The following is a 19,556-nucleotide window of genomic DNA, read 5'->3' on the forward strand; positions in this document are numbered from 1 at the left end:
TAAAAAACGACAATCCTAACGTGACAAGGTGGTATCCACTTAAAATGTCAAATTTACTCCATTCCACAGTCACACGTACAAAAAGAAGAAAAAGAAATGTACTAATTTCCAATAAGCGAGTGAGACCAGGCCAATATTGTCATAGCTCGATCTGATTCGCCAATCTGCAATTGCATGGTAGACAATCCACTCCTGGCGCTCGTGCCTGCCTCCATCACACCCCGCTAGGAAGGGGGCCTGCCAGTTGGATCGATGCACTCTATCCATCATCAAGATTCCACTCCACGGTGTTTGGCCTTAGCTACAAGGAAGAAGGAAGAGAGTGGGGTAGGGGTTGACAAATAAGTAAACCACCGGTTCATTCTTCTTCCTCCCAAAAAAAAAAAAAAAAAACCACTGGTTTCATTACAGGATTCATGAATGGTGTCTTAGTTGTCGGGCTGGCATGAATGATGAGCCCTAGGGCCTTGAGCTTCTATTCGTTTCAAGTCTAAAACATGACTAATCACTAACACAATTTGACATCATTGTATATTTATTAGGGACGCAGTAGTAGTTATGTCGTTAAGCAAAATAAGAAAGAAAAACTTTTGTACAATGCAATAATTTGGACGCATCGATGCCGGTATTGACATGATCATGTGAGTGAAGCTGAATTAATTTTCCTGCAACAATTCCGAGTACCAGAATTGGCTTGAGACTCCATTTTACGCTGTAGTGTACGATCGAACACAGAAATTATTGAAGTCGGAAGCGTGTCCACGGTGGTCGACTCTCATCACCTCCGTTCGTTACTACCAACATCACCCATCGGTTAGAGAATCGTTGAACGTGTCGCCATAATGGTCAGCTCCATTACCCGTGCATTTGCTACTTCCGCGCGTGCGTGTGTGTGTGTGCGTGTGTTTTTTTTTTTTTAAAAAAATAAAAAATAAAATAATGTATGCTGTAGGACAGGTTCATGCATGCTCTGCTAAATGCTAAATTCGCTACAGATGCATTCCAACCCAGACAGACAGAGTGTCCTCCTTTTTTTTTATACTTTGTGTGATCTCTTCAGCTTTTATATGCTTTCCAAAAGTCCACTTTCTTGGATTTGTTGTTACCTAACCAAAAAAAAAAATTTTATCAATCAGGTATTCAACAATTGCATTGGCTGAATCATGAATGAGCTAAGCTACAGGTTGCTATTACGAGAGTTCCGCTGGTCTTTTGCCCCCGAAAGAGACCTTAATTCAAGAAAACCAACAAGGAAAACATTTAATTTTGATCAGCTCCCTTCTGATCCGCTAGCGGTAAGGACAGGTTTCCTGCTCATGGAAAGGGACACAATTGCGGAGATAGAGTTGTTTACAATATCCAACATACAACTCAACTCATTCGATGCACTTAAACTAAAAGATAAGATAGATCATCACTTCCTGGTTTTTTTAAAGTTTTCATGTTTGTATCTATTATTTAGATATAGAAGGTCTTTTAAGTCACTCTTTATAGGTGAACTTTTATTCGATTGGCCGATAAGTTTCTCCCGACTTACCTAGGAAAAAAAAAAATTTCTCATTTCATTCTGAAGTGTCATTTCCTCCCGGATTTAGGGTTTATGAGTGCTAGGTTAGCGGAGTGAAAGAATTGCAAAATAAGCTTCTGATGATGAGTCAGCGACTTGTTTGCCTTGAGCTAGTAGTAGCCATGTGGCTCATGCCATTTTCCCACTAATTTAAAGCTTACACTTTGGCTTAATTGGTCAGCAGAAGATGTACTAGTATTAAACGAACTTCAAGATTTTTCTTATTTATAAGTAATGGTCAAAAGAAAAAACTTAGCAGTGCAGTACCGCTTCCTTTTCACAATTTCATTTCCACGAGTACAACAGAGAAAGCAAAGGAAGTTTTAACAGAAAAGCAGACATGGCCGCTGGACTCCATTCTTGCATTTTCATCTTTCACGCTTTAGTTGTCTTGGAGGTAATCTTTCTGTTTCTGCCATGCAAAACACTACTACTACTACTTTATTGCTTTGCAAGTATTTGATGGTTTAGAAGTGCTTCTTACCACCAATACAGCTCGTTCTAATTCCTGCTATGCTATGAATCTCATACTGCTACAGAATCTGAAGCGTGTGCATGACTTTGATCAAATTGAATTCGATTGCAGTGTGTTTGTGGCAGTAGAGCCAGGAAAATTGCTGAAGAACCCTTAAATGTTGATGATCATAAAGAGACGCACGAGATGCTACAAACAACCAGGCACAACCTTAATGCTCCAATCTACGCTCCAGACAGCGACAATCCTGGCCGCAAGCATGTAGCAAATGGAGTGCCTGAAAAGCTTGATCAAATGAGTCCATCTGTATCGTCGGATAAAGATCATATGTACGAGCTTGCAGTAAAGGTTTTCTTCACCGACAAACAGATCAAACTTGGGAACAGGATTCCAATCTATTTCCCCGTCGTAGAGCCTTCTGCCAGACCCCCTCTACTGTCTAGAGAAGAAGCTGATTCCATTCCATTTTCATCGTCCCAACTGCCGTATCTTCTCCATCTCTTTTCCTTTTCCCAAGACTCCCGCCAAGCCAAAGCGATGATAGATACACTGAGCCACTGCGAATTCAAATCAGCAACAGAGGACGCCAAGTTTTGCGCAACGTCCCTGGAATCCATGCTTGACTCTGCACGTGAGATCCTGGGATCAAAAGCCCCACTGAAAGTTGTAACTACGAATCACCTAACAGAGCAAACCTCTAGCATATTGCAGAACTATACAATCCAGGATGAACCCCGAGTGATCTCGCCTGCCAGAATGGTAGCATGTCATGTTCTGCCTTACCCTTACGCAGTCTTCTACTGCCATACTAAAAAGGATAACAAGCTTCTCAAGGTTTCGCTTGTGGGCGAGAATGGAGGAAGAGTGGATGCTGCAGCTGTTTGTCATATGGATACCTCGGATTGGGACCCTAATCATTTAGCATTTCGTGTCCTGAAAACTGTGCCCGGAGGCTCCCCTATTTGCCATTTTCTCCCAGAGAATAATCTTGTGTGGGTTGCATCGACTCCTGTTTATTAATTTTAGCCAGTTTTGTAAATTCTACATGTTTGGAGTGCTAATCCCAGTACTCTCCCGAAATGAAATCTACCTGTCGTGCAAATCCACAAGGCTTGTTTTTGTTCCATTTTGTATTTGCTTTTATTTGAAGCGACGGCCAACTAGCAAATTTCATCGTCTGCAGGAATCTAACTCAGAACTGGGGAAATTAGCAAAAATCTATGTGGTGCTGTTGTTTAGATAACTACTCTACTAACTACATCTGTGAGTTGCATCCTTCTGTGCTGAGTAATTGTTAGAGATTCTCAGTCGCTACTAATTTAAGAAGTTAATGATAAACTTTAATCGAGCTTACGCTGATAGCACAGTGGTAAGTGCTTTTTTCCTTATTGGAAACGTTTATATCTTTCGACCTCTCTCTCGACCGTCCCAACATTCTTAAAAATATGTGAAGCAAAATCAGTTGCGGAATTCAGATCAAACCCTTATATTGTGACCCTATTGAATTGTGCAATGTGGATATTTTATGGTCTTTCATTTGTAAAATCTCAAATCATCTTAGTTTCGACCATCAATAGTATAGAGGCCATCTACCTCTCACATTATTCTTTGTTCACTCCGATTGATTGGTGGGAAAGGCAAATGATCATTTATTTGCTCATGACTGAAACGATTGCAACTGCCATCGTAATTGGCATTACTCTTGCCGTCTAGCACGCCGAGAAGCAAAGGTCTATCTTCGTTGGTGTAATTTGCATGCTTTTGAATGTTAGCATTTAAATTTCACCGTTGACAATTATGAAAAATGTGATCAAGGAAAAAGAGTGTGAAGTACATATCGCTTGCTAATTTGCTCAATGGTATTGTTTGGGTTATGTTATGCTTCACTCAAATTTGGTTACAACGTTACGATTCCCAATGGTATTGGAGCACTTTCTGGACTCGTTCAAATTGCACTCTATGCTTGGTATTATCGCAGTACAAATTGGAAGGATGATGCCGGTCAAGAAGCCGTCTGAGATTCAATTCTCCAATAACAATGGGCTGGTGGCCTTGGTGGGGTGGGAGTTCAAGGTTTCAAATCTTGCCTCCCACTAATTGCCACAATGAGTGACTCTTCTAAAAAATTCAGACGGATGCATAGTGCATCCGTTTGGTCCGGTGATGGTTTAGTCCCCATTTGTCCTCCATAGGTTCAGTTGAACCTCCCGATAGATTAGGATAGAATAAGATATAGATAAAATAGCGACGAATGACAAAAAAAGAAGAAGAAGAAGAAGAAGGCAATAGGCACGATACTTTGATAGGATTTTATATGTGGTTTCTTTTTTTCAATAAATGTGGCTTTTAGAGAAAATATTGGCTTATGTAGTTTTCTTAATGGATTAACTTTCTATACATTGAAAGAGTATATATTTTTACTATTGCATGACACATAATTTAAATTTAAATTTAAAATCCAAATTTTACATATGTATCATGCATTCAACTATAATAGTATATACACACTCAGTATAAAAAAAGATTTACTCTTTCTTAATTACATTACTCAAATATTTTTATTACAAAAAAAAAAAGAATAGTAATGTTATATTCCATACTCTCTAGGTTTTTTTAAAAGTTCTATGACTCTTACCGCTATACATATCTAAGTCTTCTTATCATGTTCAATTACTTACTAATCTTATTTTACAACCATCTCATCTTTTCTTGACCCTCACATTTAAGTAGTTTCTCTCACCTTTATAACTAAAATAAAATTTTCAAAAACTACCAATAACCTCTTTTCTTTAGGAAAAAAAAACCTTAGTAAACATACACTCCAATTTATAAGCCTAATAAAATTTCAAATACTCACCAACTAATTACATGGTTTCATTCGATTAACAGATTTTAATAATGTTTTATTGGCGATGGTTGACACTAATTATCGTCATGAGTCCTTTACCTTTCGTTTATTTGCGAAGATGCCCAGTTCTTAGTTTGATTACTTCTTATCCCCTTTCAAACCTTGTCGAGGCTGCCGTGGTACGCAGCCCCGTCTCCTCTGCTGCTTCTCGTTCCTGCATAGACAGAGACTGCGAGAGCATAATCAGAAAAATGGTGGCTTCAACAATTGCAGCTCCGTTTTGTTCACCCAGAGTCTCTTATCCACCGAGAACGACGCCGTATTTAGCTGCGTCATCCCTTGACGGGTATCCTCAAATTCACAATACAGAGACACACACACTGATACTCAAAGCTGCACTTATTTATTGTTACTTTGATAATTTCAATTCTGTTTATAGATTGTTTTCTCTTAGGAATCAGAAGCGATCTTTACCATCTGCTCTGCCCAATCCCTGTGCTGATTTATCTGCAATTGGTAAGTGTTTGATATTTTTGAACTGATAATAAACCTAAATTATTTATTATTTTTAATACCCATTGGGGAAAGAAGTGTACTATCTTTTCATTTTCTTTTCTTGTCTTCTTTCCCCATACAATCAGGTCCTTATTTGGTTTTAGGAACATTTGTTCATTATTGTTCCAATCAGTTTCTTAACAACGTTGTTGGTAAATTAGCAGGATTATCCAGTAAAACAAACGGGTTCTTGTTAAAGCATGAGCAGAATGATCCTTGTGCTGGCTCGAATTCCAGGTTGTCTATCGTCTCCTTGTATTGTATTAAGCTTACAAATATTAGTCCCTACTCTAAATGTATGCTCATTTCCACGTGTGTAATGTGTCTTTATTGATATAGGACTCATTTGCAGTTTTCTTTTTTTTCAAATGTTGCACGTGTTTATGAGCAGTTAAGTTTCATTCATTTCTGCGTGTTTGGGACAAAAAGAACTCACTATTATGAATCTCATGAAGGGACTGGATTGTTCTTTAAGGAACGAATGTTCATGCACAATTTAGTATTGTTGACTATTAAAGGTGTAACATAAGGACGATTTTGCTCCTATCTAATTAATACCATCATTTTTTTAGGGGTTTTTTTTAAGTTAAAAAATTTCAGCCATCTTATGCTTATTGTCTGAGGAAGAAAAAGTTATGGCATTCTTTTTTCTGAGGTTGGGGCATAAAGCATCCACATTTCATGGGCTTTCAACTATTGAGAAATCAAAGTAGATACAAGACTGTTGTACTGATCTAATAAGGTGGCTGTCTCCATCTCAAATATGCAGCATTATGCTGTTATTATGCAAAATGTACATTAAGTTTGAACATGCCCACATGAAATAAATGTCTAGGCTATTTTTGCCTAGCTACTAGCTAGGGTGAAAAAAGGAACTCCATCTGCGATGAAGTGGTGTCTAGAAAATAATTGTGGTGGCAATAATGAAATGTTCCTTTGTAGATATTGTTGAATTTTGCTTCAGGGCTTCCTCTCAAAACTCGTTGTAGTGGACCAGAGTACACCTTATCGTTGAAATATTTGTTCTAAAAGTGCCTAACATTAGTATCTTTACTATCACTTAATCACTAAAGACAATTTAATTCTCTGTGATTGGTTGTTTGTGGTGCAGATTTGACATGGACAGTATCCAAAGTTTCTTTTAGATTTTTCATGATCATCTTTTACGTGAAGAATGGTTTCCTTGATTTTGAGACACTATGTTCTTATGATATTTCATCGCCTACAGTTATGGTCCTATAGAAGCCAAAAAAGGGAACCCTCCCATTATGCCGGCTGTAATGACACCAGGGGGACCGCTGGATCTCTCTACTGTCCTATTTAGGAATCGCATTATCTTTATTGGTCAGCCAGTTACTTCTCAGGTGGCTCAACAAGTTATATCACAGCTCGTGACTCTGGCCACTATTGATGAAGATACTGATATTTTGGTGATGTTATATTACCTATCAACCATAAAGTTAAAATTTTAGTAGAGTGACATGAATAATTGATAACCAGTATTGCATTTTCTGCATATCAGATGTATCTGAACTGCCCAGGAGGGAGCACCTACTCTGTCTTGGCAATCTATGATTGCATGTCCTGGGTAGGCATAACTACTCTTTCAAAGTTCTGTCAGTGATTTTATACTTTGATTGATATTGCATGCCTTTTCTCCTCTGTAAAGCTCATATTATGCTTGAATTTTCGATGTTTTTTTAAGAGTTTGTAATTAGAAGATTTGCAGTTGGTTTAATGTCTTCACTCATTGCTTTTACAAGCGTAGCTTCTCTTTTGGCAATTGTTTTGTCTCAGATAAAGCCTAAGGTCGGTACAGTATGTTTTGGAGTTGCTGCAAGCCAAGGTGCGCTGCTGCTTGCTGGTGGAGAAAAGGGCATGCGGTATGCGATGCCAAATGCACGTATTATGATACATCAACCACAAAGTGGATGCGGGGTACAATGCCATTCTTTATTTCAATTTTTTCTGCTTTTGGAGTAAATGTCATCATTGATGGACCTTAAAAAAGAGAGAGAATGAGTAACAAATTTAATAGCTTATAAAGTGCAATGGTGTGTGCACCAACTTTCTGTTACTCTTGGGTTTCCCTTATTCAACTTCATTTCCTAGAAGGAAAGGACAGGATGGTACAGAATGATGATAAATAGGTTATTTTATCTTTGGCGGATCTTTATTTCGACACAAAGAAACCACCGTTTTTCTAGCTTCTTTTGACATAAAGAAACCATTTTTTATGCTTGGCAAGATTGATCAACTGTCCGTCACAAATGGTTTTATTTCTTCTTGCAGGGACATGTGGAGGATGTAAGGCGCCAAGTGAATGAAGCAGTTCAATCTCGTCATGTCAGTTTTCTTTCCTAATCAGCTTCTTTACTTTGATGTTCTCCACTAATTATTTCAGTTTATGATTGGCTCTTCCAGCTTCTTTGCTGGAACCATCAGTGTTTTAAAACTGATTTGGTATACCAACATGTTGTTAAAACAGAAACCAACAACCAATTTGTTGTTTCTTTGTATAGAACATCTCTCCTCTGATGTCAATGAAACTTTGATTGCTTAGGCTGGGTTTCTGTTAGTATGATATTTATCTGTGATCCCAGACTTGTTATAATTTCTTTTAGTACTTCTACTACCTGTCAACTTATAGTTCTTCACTCCTTAAATTGTTATGTAATGCAGAATATTGACAGAATGTACGCTAGTTTTACTGGCCAACCTCTTGAGAAAGTGCAACAGTACACTGAAAGGGATCGTTTCTTATCTGTCTCTGAGGTAATGCTGCTAGCTTTGTCCTCTCCTTTTAGTTTATATTACACAAATTATTAAAAGACTTTGTCCATTAAGTGGAATTAGTTTGAGAACATCGGCTTTTTTTACTGTAGCTGCCACATTTGTTAGCAAAAGTAGCATTTCTTCATGGCTATCTTAATTGCAGGCTATGGAGTTTGGTCTAATTGATGGGGTTTTAGAAACAGAATACTAAAACGTAGACGTGATACGTGAAGCTATAGCATGTTTTCCAAACAGTGACTTGCGCTAGTAAAAACGGCAGAGCATAGCGGGGCTTGATGTTGCACAAGCAAAGTGGCAGCACGGCATGGCATTGGACATGTGCCATTTAGCAGGTGCCAGGCAATGCTTGTTTTGCAACCTTCTTGGAACATCTTGTTGACTGAGACATTAAATTGCAAACTCTCCCCAGCAAAATTTATTGAAATTCCTTGCTTTTTTACAACACACTTTGCATATTGTATCGCTTATGTAATTGGAAGTCGTGGAATGAGTCTCTGTTGTTGTGATACCAGTAGAACCTTAGTGAATCATTTAACCTGGACGTGTTATGCGTAAGAATAGAACCTGGCGAAGGTGTAAAATGAAACATCTTTGCTTATTGGTACGGCCGGTGCTTCTCTTCAAGTTGCTCTGCCGTGTTTGTACTAGAATTAAGTCATAAGTCAAAAGTGACGTGGTTTCTTGCATTCAATTCCCTCTTAATTTCTTGCACTAAGCAAATTCAGCACTGTGCGTGGTGGCGGGCAGAAGAAATTTGTGGTTTTACGTTCGTGATGCTGCAGCTGTCAAGTACATCTCTTACATTTAGAGTCAATTGTTCTTTCCCAGGCACATAGAAATTGCGATGGTAGATAAGAAGCATGATAAACAATTGAAGCCTTTTTTTCCTCTTATTATTCCTTTCAACTAATGCCACCAACTATATATGTCCCAACCCCATAGGACCAAGACATCTCCCAACCCCCTACTCCTAAGAGGAAAAAAAGAGCAAATGGAGTACAAACATTTTCCATCACGTGATGAGTTTACAACGGGATGAGTTTACGAAAAGGTCAATCAATTGGGCATACAAGCCAATAGATACCTTTTAACTTTGGTCCTACAATCAAAGAAGAACATTCTCAATAAAATGCAAACCATACTAGCAGCGTCTGTCAGGTCCATCTTCCGAACTCTGCTCGTCCCACAAGATGACGTCACTGCGGATGAAATTGCTTATGAACCTGGGAAGAATTGAAATCAAGCACAATGAAATTCAGGTTATATCGTGTCCCCGAGACGCCACCTAATCATAAGATATCTCGAATTCTACTCCCAAACCCTCCCTTTTCTCTCTTCCCCTCTTACTCGGACCAAACAATAAATTCAGGTTATACCGAGGCTCACTTGCGTTTCCCATGTTTATTATTCAAAATATGCCCACAAACCAATAAAAAAGCATTCTTTCAAGTTTTGACATAAAAAGAAAAAAGAAAGCTAATAAAAAATGAGGTTTAAGACACCAAGAAGTGCAGATCCCAAAGTCGTTTATTGGAATACAGAAATTATTAACTTAGACCGCACATTGCTCGACATGATAAAACCAACCACAGCCTCCACCTATCAATGAAGAGCAACAACTCACCATTTTTCATTAGATTATACTCGCCAAATACGGTAAAAAGATGGAAATGGAGATGAATAACATGATAGTTTTCCCTGATCCCAAAAGGAGGGGGATGGAAGGTTTGATCTAAACTCTAAATGAGCCAATGCGGACGAGCAGTTTAATCTGATAGGAAATTCCTGAATGAAAACTTGTTTCAAACTTTTGACCACATGAAGGCACAGCGACCAGAGCATCAGTTGTTTCTGAGAATAGATTAACGGAATTAATTACTTCCTTCTGTATTTAAAAGTCTTCTATTTTATCCTACTTAGGACTCTTGTTTTTGTTTATTTTTTTGCATGCGTTATGATGGAAGGTCATTTGGGAGATCAAGAGAAAGAACCTTACCATAATTTTGATGCACCATAGTGTACTTGAAAATGGCTTTAACAAGGGAACCATAACTCATAGACTTCAATGGCCCCATATGTCTGCAACATACAGCAAACAAGAAATAATTCAAGCGAACCATTCTGATGCAAGAACTGAAATTGGCATTTGACACACTCAAATAGTCAATATTTATAGCAAAACAAACGCGATTTACAAAAGTCGCATTAAAACGTTTTGTGCCAGTATCAGGAAAAAATAGCGCGCACTCTCTCTCTCTCTCTCTCGGGAGGGGGAAGAAGCAGGATAGATCAATTATTATAGGGATTCTACCTGAAATCCGAATTTCAATGATACCAATGCCTAAGATATTTCAAAAAGCAGGCAAAGCAATGAACTAAAACCACAGTGACCGGGCCAGAATAGCACAATAGTCTATTTACACAATTTCAAGCAGAAACAGATGCAACTGTGGTGGGACTATTACAAAGTAATCCACTGAAGCATATCCGAGAAAAGTTCTTGGCACCTTAAGAATTGACAAAAACAGCAGCAATGAGGAATTTACTCCTATAAAAATAACATCGTAGCACTTTACTAATTTACTTACACTATTTCAGTGTACCGAAGTCTCCATGCTGGAAACCCAAGATGGCATCTTGTGGGTCCATAAATTAGTAGCAGATCAGGATCAGCTCCTCCAGAACCTGTTAAGACAATACTAACAAGAATAATATAAACTTGCACAGACAATGCTAGAAAAATATCTGCTAAATGTTCGGAAAATCTGGGAAGCCAAAAAGAGGCAAGACAGGATACCAATGGCTCCTAAAGCTTCAGCCATTTGAGGCTCTGTAAAATCTGACTTTTCCTTAGTACCATTTGCATAGTGCTTTACAAAGAGATAATTAGCTGCTTTGGCAACTGCTTCTTTTCCATCCTCAAATGAAACAAACTCCAAAGTCAGATTTCTGCGGGTAACAAGCCGACCATTAACAGCAGCCTCCTGCAAGAAATCACAATCCAAGTCTATTATGCACCATCTTTCTTTCAAGTTTATCAAAATTCAACTAGAGCTTTGCATCAAACCTATGACATTGGCTATATCAACACTTTTTCCCCCACTAAAGCCATACTTGGAAAGGCGTTACTTAGCTATTCCATTTAAATAATCATATCCTGTTGCTTCCTTTCATGTTTCCTAACACCTTTATTATCCTTCAGTCCACCATTACAAAGTTAATATTTCACTCTTCAATCCAAATAATTGGACTGGCTACAGAGACCATGTATCTTGAAAAAATATTACCACTCAGGCAATAAGCAGGAGAAAGGGCTTTGACACATCTCTTGGGCTCAACAACTCGGCAAATCAAAACTTCATTTACATTTTCACCATAATAACACACTGAACCAGCAGATTCCAAACATAAGATATTAAGTCATGCATACAAACCGCCCCTAATGTCTTTTACACAAAATAGATATGTAAAATTGATTACTTCATTAAAATATGCATCACAACGGAATATTGAACTGACAAGGTTGACATATGACATATACTGTCATGAATACTTGTAGAAAAGGATCTAGCTAATTGTGGATGAAGATCATGATACCTCAGACAAGTTTGCACTGCTGAATCTTTGCATGATAGGTTCCTTGTTCTTTTTCAACACACCTGCAACAGGAAAATGCTATCACACCTGTCAGGTGAAACTTACCAAAGGAAATGTTGAGTAAATTCTAAAGCATTTTCACTTTCTGGATATCCCTTTTACCTTCTGGATCATAAAGGCAGACACTTTTCACACCAATATCTGCAACCCACTGCAATAACTCCAAAACTTTTGAAATACCATATTTTTTTTTTTGTCGAAACGTTAGCTTTTTTGAAATACCATATGGTGACGGCAAAATGCAGAATGAGCCAAAGTGCACGAAGACCCAGATTTCCACTCTAAACATAAATAGTAAAGTCAAATGAATATCCACAGAATAATGATCATCCGAGGACACGGAAAAAGTATCGTACACCAATCAGCCCAAACAACAACATGAATCGATATTGTTAGTTATTGAAGTAAGGAAATATCAAGCATTTACCAATCATAAGGCCAAGTAATCTCCAATTTGAGATTGACTAAGATTGAAAAATGCTTGAATTTGATTAACAGCACAGCAAAATAAATTACCCTTTTTCCTGGATAAACTTTAAATTCTACTTTTTAGAATGTTCTGACTGGGAATCATCTAATATTGTTTATAAGGAAAGCTATCCCTTGGTCAAGGTCACAATCATCACCACGTAAAGAAAGCCAAACCCAGCATCACAAATGTGGCCTATTGCGTAAAATGACTGAAGCAGATTAAGAAGTAGCTATAGTCCCAGAACAGATTCAGTGATGACACCTATAAAGAGAAAATAGCCCAAACTAATGACATGAGACAAGTGGAAGATCCAGGAGCTTATCTCGTAGTCCATTATATAGGTAAAACAAGCTCTTGCACAGAAGTCATTTTGAGGAGAAAAAGTGATTCCAAAAAGTTTATCGAGTGAAGGCGAGTGTTCCACCATGTTTAGCTCTTATAAATAAGGTAGTGGCGTCCAATGGTTCAAATGGTTAGCAAGTTCTTACTTTGTGCATTTAAACCATGAACACAAAGAGGCATCAGCCCAGAAAAAAAAAACCAAGATCTGGAGACATATTTGAATGGAAATTTTCCAATAGAAGAAAATTTTTATCCATGTTACAACTCAACCCAACTAAATGCCCCTAAGAAGCACTTGAAAATAAAAGCAACAATAAGGATTTGAGAAAAAAGGAAGAGTAAAATTCTTGAACCTCAATCACTCACCCGGGAAGCCCATTTAAGAAGCTCCTGTGTTTCATTTCCATATTTCAAAATCCTGTGAACAATGAAAAAGGCAGACAAAAATGATTTTTTAGACCAATAATGACATCAAAAACCAATCTTCGAGCAGTCATTAGTTGAAATCTAACGCACTAACAAGTAGAAAATATAAAAAATAAATAACAAAGAAGGCATGATAAAAGAAAAAGAGAAGAGGAGAAATTCTGACACTGATTGAATCTGATGAAGCACCATAATCACATTCAAAAGATCCAAGTCTAGAATCTTTGGTGAGAAAGCAAACTTAAGCTTAGAATGGCTGCCAGATAAGAAATTCCGGACTGAAACCATAGTCAACATGTTGACGAAAACAAAAAAGGAACCCAGATAATAAAATTGAAGAGTCTGTCCGAATAAGCAGCGGTACAGAACAGGGGAGGACGTAAGAGTAAGGTCAGTAACCACAAGAAAAAGAGGGAAAAATCAGGGAGAGTGTAAAACTGAGTGCAAACGGCAAGGCGGGGACGACGAGGGCAAGATATATGTGGGGTTGGGCCCCTTGGCCTTTACCTGCTGCGCGTAACTTTCTTTGTATATCGTGTAACTTTTTTTTCACAGGATGTATTTTCACAACAGATAGTGATGGATCCCACACACAGCGCGAAAATCGAGTTACAACTTGTTATCTCAGTCGCACAAATTTTTGAGGGGAAATCTGGACCGTTAACCGTGCAGGAGGTGCAACCGTCCCTGCCCCATTTCCGTCATTGCGACTGCATGCCTTACTAATGATTCCTGTACTTCCCATTCCCATACCCACAAGTAACAAGTTCCCGTACATACAGTCAATCACACCAACAAACACGCAGCTCTCCGACATCCCCATCCCCCCACGCCATACCTCTTGGAATTTATTTTACAGAACATTATCATCTTTTTCTTTTCTTTTTTTTCTTATGCGAACCAGTAACTTTCTTTTCGTAGATGTTTTGGCCTGGGCCTCGAGTACGTGTTTCTGTGGTGACCGTGGAAAATCATGTGCTTGATTAGGAAGCCTGGCACGTGTTCATTTTTCTCCTTCGTTGCGGAAATTTGTTTCGTTTAATTGCAGAGGCAGAGGTAGAGGCAGTACTGGCACTCTTTTAAGTTTTAAGTACAATTTGCGTCACGAGGAGCCTCAATTCTCACCCAAGACGCGTTTTTCACGAGGCGCGAAAGTACCAGATTTTAAATCAACCTGGGAAAGATGCCCCATGTTGATCATCGTGTTATGCGTGGGCACGACAATTTGGACTACTATTTTTAAAAAAACTTTATAAAAAAAATATAGTTTAAGATGCAAGTTAAAAGAATAATTAAAAAATATGTACATAAAAAATATAAAAATGAAAGCCCGTCATTAAATAATTGTACCTGTGACATTTTGGTGACAGATAGATAGGCTATGCTACGGTGTAGTATCATAAACAATGGAAAATTGGGAAAGCGTGACTTGTCAAATTTGTTGACATCACTCGCATAAGGTGTCAAGTCGAATAACTCGCGCATTTGGGCAAAACTCAAGTCAAAAACTTTTAACATTCTCTGCACCTGCTATTTCACATTAATTTGATCCACGACTATCAGTAGTTCTTTTTGATGATCCGATTAAGGTCCCTTCTGGTAGTGGAAAACTCCGATGGAAACTGAAGTTGAACGAGAATAAATGCATCGTTTCACCTTTTTAGACCCGAGATTTACAGGCTGCTTTTACAGTTTACTTCGAGGGAAGAGTCCAACTTCCATCCACCCCCCCCCACCATTACGAGTTTCCTAGGCCATCGGGAGAGAAGTCTTGTGCCCATCAGTTCTGGTTCTTTGCAAGTCTCCTGCAAACACTAAAAGTTCTAAGCTTTTTCCAATTGCATAGGAAGAGCTATTAAGATGGACTACCAAGCCTTTTCCTCGTTAACAAGCACTGAAGGTAGATGCATCCTACCAGTCTGCGTTACAAAGTTACAAGGAAAGCGGAAAATTCCCCATGAAACACATGGAAGCAAGTGTACTTCCAGTTGAATACAGGATATTGATGAGTAAAAAAAAATGATGGTTTCAAAGGTGTTCCTGTGGGAAATTTCATGAAACTACTCAATATGAGTCATTTTACACATAACCGAATTAGATCTTGGGCTTGTGCGGTGGCAAAGATTAAGAATTCGGATGATGAGTACTGAGATAATGCATAGCGTGACATTTTCCTGACAAATGATTGCTTGCCCTAATAAAACACTTTCTGTGTATTCCAGGATATCCTGGAAATCAAAACCAAAAACCATCATTCCAGTGAAACTTCTTACGGATGTAGGCTAATGAACAAGCATTCTCAAGCGAATAGTAGGGTGACTTAGTTATATCACCAACTTAACTTCTTAGGCAGAGAAACTTGGCCAATCTACAATATGTTCTAATAACTAAAGAATACTTGGGCGGGACATCTGATGCATAAGAATGAAAGTTTAACCTTGACACGAATGAAAAAGCAAAGAAGATGAGCTCCAAATCTGCAGCGATAAAACAATTTCAACAGAACTAATAAAGATCAAACCACAGATTGCCCATCCAACCAATGCACATGTTTAAGCACACTAGAGATGAACATATTAATATTGAAGGTACCCAAATGTCATTATGCATCACTTGACTAAAGCTCAAATGGTGTTAAAAGAAATAAGTCTCAGCATGTTACTAGATGTTACTGCACAAAAATCAGCGAACAATCTGAATGACCTCATTTTGGAGAATACATTTGCCAGCCATGTGTGACAATGAGAGCATCCGAGGTACAAGACAACTGATATTCACCTAAATTTTCTCAACAATTACTCAGCAATTCAACATGATCACATTGTATGACAAGTAAATTCGTTTACACAAATATAAACAACTCAACAACAAAAAGCTCATGCTTACCTATTGAGCTGCATCTTCAGAAAATCTTGCATCAAATGGAGCTGATGAATGGGAATGTGAAGAACCACCAGCAGTTCCACCATGCTGCAGTTCAATAACTAGCCATCTAACAGCTTTACTCATCTGCTCCAGGCGAACTGCACTTATGGGTGGAAGACCACTTGTGGCAGCCTGCCCTGGCTTCCCTGCAACCGAGCCAGTGGCCTCATCTACGAGACACTCAGAACCTATTCTTTGTTTCACAGACTCCACAAACTCCTCTGCTTGATCACAAGCTACTCTAAACAATTCCCATCGCTGTTTAAAATTTTCCAATGCTGCATCAGTGGCTGCCGTTTTTTGACCCTCAGAACTTTCCTTAGCTTCAAGTACATTGGCAGCTGCAGCAACAAATTCTTCATAGGCATTGTTCAGGGAGTCCACATGATTGTCCATCAAACACCTACAAGGTGCCGTGTTTAACATCACTTCAATCACATCGTATCATTGTCACAACATAAAGGGGGAAATAGTCCACTGCATTATTTCCTAAAATTACAAAACATGAAGTTCGTAATGCATATGTAGAAGATTTCTGGTTAAACAACATGTTTGAAATTACAAGATGCAATTAACAGATCAGCAAAAATGACTCGGATAATTTATAAAAGACTATCCCCTCCCTTTCGCCTTCACCACATCATCAGATAACCATCAGCTGATCTATGAAACCCTCACCAAGCCACACAATTGTGGGATTTCTCTCATCTTGCCCATTTTTTTTCCCTCTGTAATCTCCCCTTCTCAAGCCATTCAACTATCAAACAAGCACTCACCAGACGACACCACTATTCATACAGAACACAACCCACAACAAGCCACAACCTCATTATAAAACTTATATATATGAAAGACAGAGATATCCAAAAAGATGAATCAAGGCCTCCAGACCTTCATATCTGCCCAATGGAAATTAACAAACAACATGTAAATCTCACTCCAACAGGCAAAGACCAAGTCAATATGCCCGGACCTGGCTAATAAACAAACCCCACAAAAAGTGCCTTTCGTTGTCTGAAAATTGGATATTATCCAGTGCTCAAGAAGGCTAGGTCCTAGTGAATTTAGTATCAGCAGAGCTTATAACTGCTTATCCCACAAGCGCATGTATATATATAGTCAGACTCAAGCATAAATCTTTTCCCTGCTTCTTTCTCAAAGAAAAACTTCTCTTTTCTTCTGTTATTTTTCCACATATATAGCTGATTTTTTCTCTTTTCGCTATGTTATTGTAGTAATCTAAGGCCAAAAACAAACAGCAGATGCTAAAATAGAGAGGCTATTATCAATCAAATCAACAAGCAAAGCTTCAATGCTTAGCCCCAAAACAAAAAAAGAGTAACAAAAAAAGAAAAGGAAAAAAAAAACAACAGAGATCTGTGAACTCACAAAAGAAGCCGAACCCAGAATACGTTTTCTATTGTTCTTTGTACGTACCGCCCAACTACAAATAGCTCCAGTTATTGAAAAGAAAATAGGAAATGGGGAACTCATTCCATCGCTCCTAAAAATAAAAATTTGCTAACCAAAAAAAAAAAATTTTTTTTAAAGAAAGGTAAAAAATAACAATACCCGCAACGCACATTCACGTTACCGGGCTAGTATGGATCCGAAACCTATGCCGCTAGGCTTGGACCCAATCCTTTGAGACCCATCATTTGTTTAGTGGATTTAAAATGCCGAGAGCCCAAGGGAGGAATGATGTGCAGGCCCGTATGTATTTTCTAAGTTGACAGCCCAAATAATTGTTATCAATTTGCCCTCTTCTCAATGCAGCAAATTCAATGAACTTGACGGCCAGTGGTATAGTCGGATGAAGCACAAGCATATTATGTTATGTTGTCAAAATTTTGGTGCATTATCAAATGATATGAACATCTATAAATTCTCACATTAACCAAGAAAATGCGGCTGGCCCCCGCATTTCCTATTGAAATCGATCTTTGTGGAATTTTAGGTGTACTCTATCATGTAGGGATTCCAAGAGTTTTATGATCATGGATTCTGCCGGTATTCATTTGTCTATTTTTTAAAAAATTTTAATCGTTGATCGTTCGACAAACCCATATAAAGTATGAGATCAAAAAGAACGAAGAATGAATTGAATATTCTTTTGACGTTTGTCCTTTTATTTTATTTTATTTTTAAAGGCTGAATGACAGCTGAAACGGGAATGCTCCCGTGGCAATTATGAACTCATGATGTTTTGGTTACAATAATCCACCAACTAATATGGTTAAATTCTTAAGAGTACTTCGTAATTAATTAATTAGACACTCGTTAGTAGTACGCTTATGTCGCACTTAATCTACCATATAATCCACCAATTAATATACACTTATGACATTATTTTTTAAAAAAAATATTAACGCTTAAACTCTATTTTATGGACACTTGTTAGACAGACCTTTTTATTAATAAGTTGTGTATGGGAGCATCTTCTTGATTTGGTCGTCCATTCAATCAAAGGTAGCTTCCCATTCAATTTCATTGATATCCCTGTACATGTACTGAAATCTACGCAAATAAAATCCAAAAAAAAAAAAAAAGAGAGAAAGAACACTACTCTAATATTACACGGTATTTGCTAATATATATTAAATTCGAATTCACCATTATGCTCAGTGTAAAAGTGATAAGAGGACAAAGGGGTTTAGTGACTCATTTAATATTCTTGGAGAAAACCAAAGAGCATAATCAAACAACAGTTCGTTCAAATTTGCCATAACAATCCGGTCCCAAGTTGGATCCTTGAAAAGCTTCTGCCATTACAATGTGTGTCGCTTCTGCCATGTGTTTGGATTGCATTTTCCATGACTTTTCATGGAAAAATTACTGTAGCGATTTGATGTATGTGAGGGAAAAAGGTAATAGGGAAATGTGATCACGGAAAACGACGTAATTTTCCGACGAAAAATCGCAATCCAAACAAAGTTTTGTCCTAAAAGTGCGCCTAATGCTTTCTTTCAAGTTTCAAGTAGTATTTGGGTTTAATAGTACGAGTGATGTTTCTTTCTTTAAATAATCAAACGCACATACATAAATTTACTATGGTTGAATTTAAATAATTAATTGTGAAACATGACTATGGTTGTTTTAGGACCCGGACTCATACATTTCCTTTATTATTACCCTGTCGTATGTAATTAAGTCCAGATAATCACAAGAAGTTGATGTTGATCATTTCCATTTCTATCTTTTTATCTTTTCCTTGCATAATCCTCAATTCAACTCATCAATAAATATGAGTGGCGCAGGACCATGCCCACGTCCAGCGGCGGGTAATTGTTATTGAACACTTGTTTCTTCAAACATCGTCCCAGACATTTTCTGCGAGATTTGTAGTGCATGACAACGTGAAGTGTGAACACAAAATTCCTGCAAATTTTGGAACACCCCCCCCCCAAAAAAAAAAAAACCCAACACATTTCCAAAAAAAAAAAGAAGAAAGGCATGGAAAAGATGAGGCATAATTCCATAAAACCTCTCTTGG

At 37.9% G+C, this 19,556-nt stretch overlaps 4 protein-coding genes across 8 annotated transcripts; 2 read left to right on the forward strand and 2 right to left on the reverse strand.

Moving 5' to 3' along the window:
* Positions 1-1,874: 1,874 nt before the first annotated feature.
* Positions 1,875-3,127, forward strand: LOC113763802 (BURP domain-containing protein BNM2A-like). Its single transcript, XM_027307745.1, has 2 exons — positions 1,875-1,964; positions 2,154-3,127. Exons 1-2 carry the CDS (start codon positions 1,908-1,910, stop codon positions 3,060-3,062), a joined length of 966 nt encoding a protein of 321 aa, XP_027163546.1. The 5' UTR covers positions 1,875-1,907; the 3' UTR covers positions 3,063-3,127.
* A 1,849-nt stretch (positions 3,128-4,976) lies between these two features.
* On the forward strand, positions 4,977-8,932 carry LOC113758566 (ATP-dependent Clp protease proteolytic subunit 6, chloroplastic-like). The gene is made up of 9 exons (XM_027301363.1): positions 4,977-5,236; positions 5,330-5,406; positions 5,610-5,682; positions 6,674-6,875; positions 6,968-7,033; positions 7,243-7,383; positions 7,738-7,791; positions 8,128-8,220; positions 8,384-8,932. The coding sequence occupies exons 1-9, from the start codon at positions 4,977-4,979 to the stop codon at positions 8,429-8,431; spliced, it is 1,014 nt and encodes a 337-aa protein (XP_027157164.1). The 3' UTR covers positions 8,432-8,932.
* Positions 8,933-9,074: 142 nt separating this feature from the next.
* On the reverse strand, positions 9,075-13,955 carry LOC113758579 (dehydrodolichyl diphosphate synthase complex subunit NUS1-like). Its single transcript, XM_027301367.1, has 9 exons — positions 13,804-13,955; positions 13,079-13,130; positions 12,544-12,599; positions 12,001-12,179; positions 11,839-11,900; positions 11,039-11,225; positions 10,830-10,926; positions 10,238-10,320; positions 9,075-9,464 (listed from the first exon to the last, which is right to left on the reverse strand). The coding sequence occupies exons 1-9, from the start codon at positions 13,953-13,955 to the stop codon at positions 9,457-9,459; spliced, it is 876 nt and encodes a 291-aa protein (XP_027157168.1). The 3' UTR covers positions 9,075-9,456.
* Positions 12,115-17,563, reverse strand: LOC113762187 (mediator of RNA polymerase II transcription subunit 32). Of its 5 annotated transcripts, none has more exons than XM_027305508.1 (4): positions 17,453-17,563; positions 16,025-16,552; positions 13,079-13,130; positions 12,115-12,179 (listed from the first exon to the last, which is right to left on the reverse strand). In XM_027305508.1, the coding sequence occupies exon 2, from the start codon at positions 16,487-16,489 to the stop codon at positions 16,025-16,027; it is 465 nt and encodes a 154-aa protein (XP_027161309.1). In that variant the 5' UTR covers positions 16,490-16,552; positions 17,453-17,563; the 3' UTR covers positions 12,115-12,179; positions 13,079-13,130. The 5 variants fall into 5 exon arrangements, with proteins under 5 accessions (XP_027161309.1, XP_027161313.1, XP_027161311.1 ...); XM_027305512.1 differs by having other exon boundaries at positions 16,025-16,466; positions 17,453-17,562; XM_027305510.1 differs by lacking the exons at positions 12,115-12,179; positions 13,079-13,130 and adding an exon at positions 14,767-14,943.
* Positions 17,564-19,556: the final 1,993 nt, after the last annotated feature.

This window comes from Coffea eugenioides, chromosome 2, assembly GCF_003713205.1.
Source record: "Coffea eugenioides isolate CCC68of chromosome 2, Ceug_1.0, whole genome shotgun sequence".
NCBI lineage: Eukaryota > Viridiplantae > Streptophyta > Magnoliopsida > Gentianales > Rubiaceae > Coffea > Coffea eugenioides.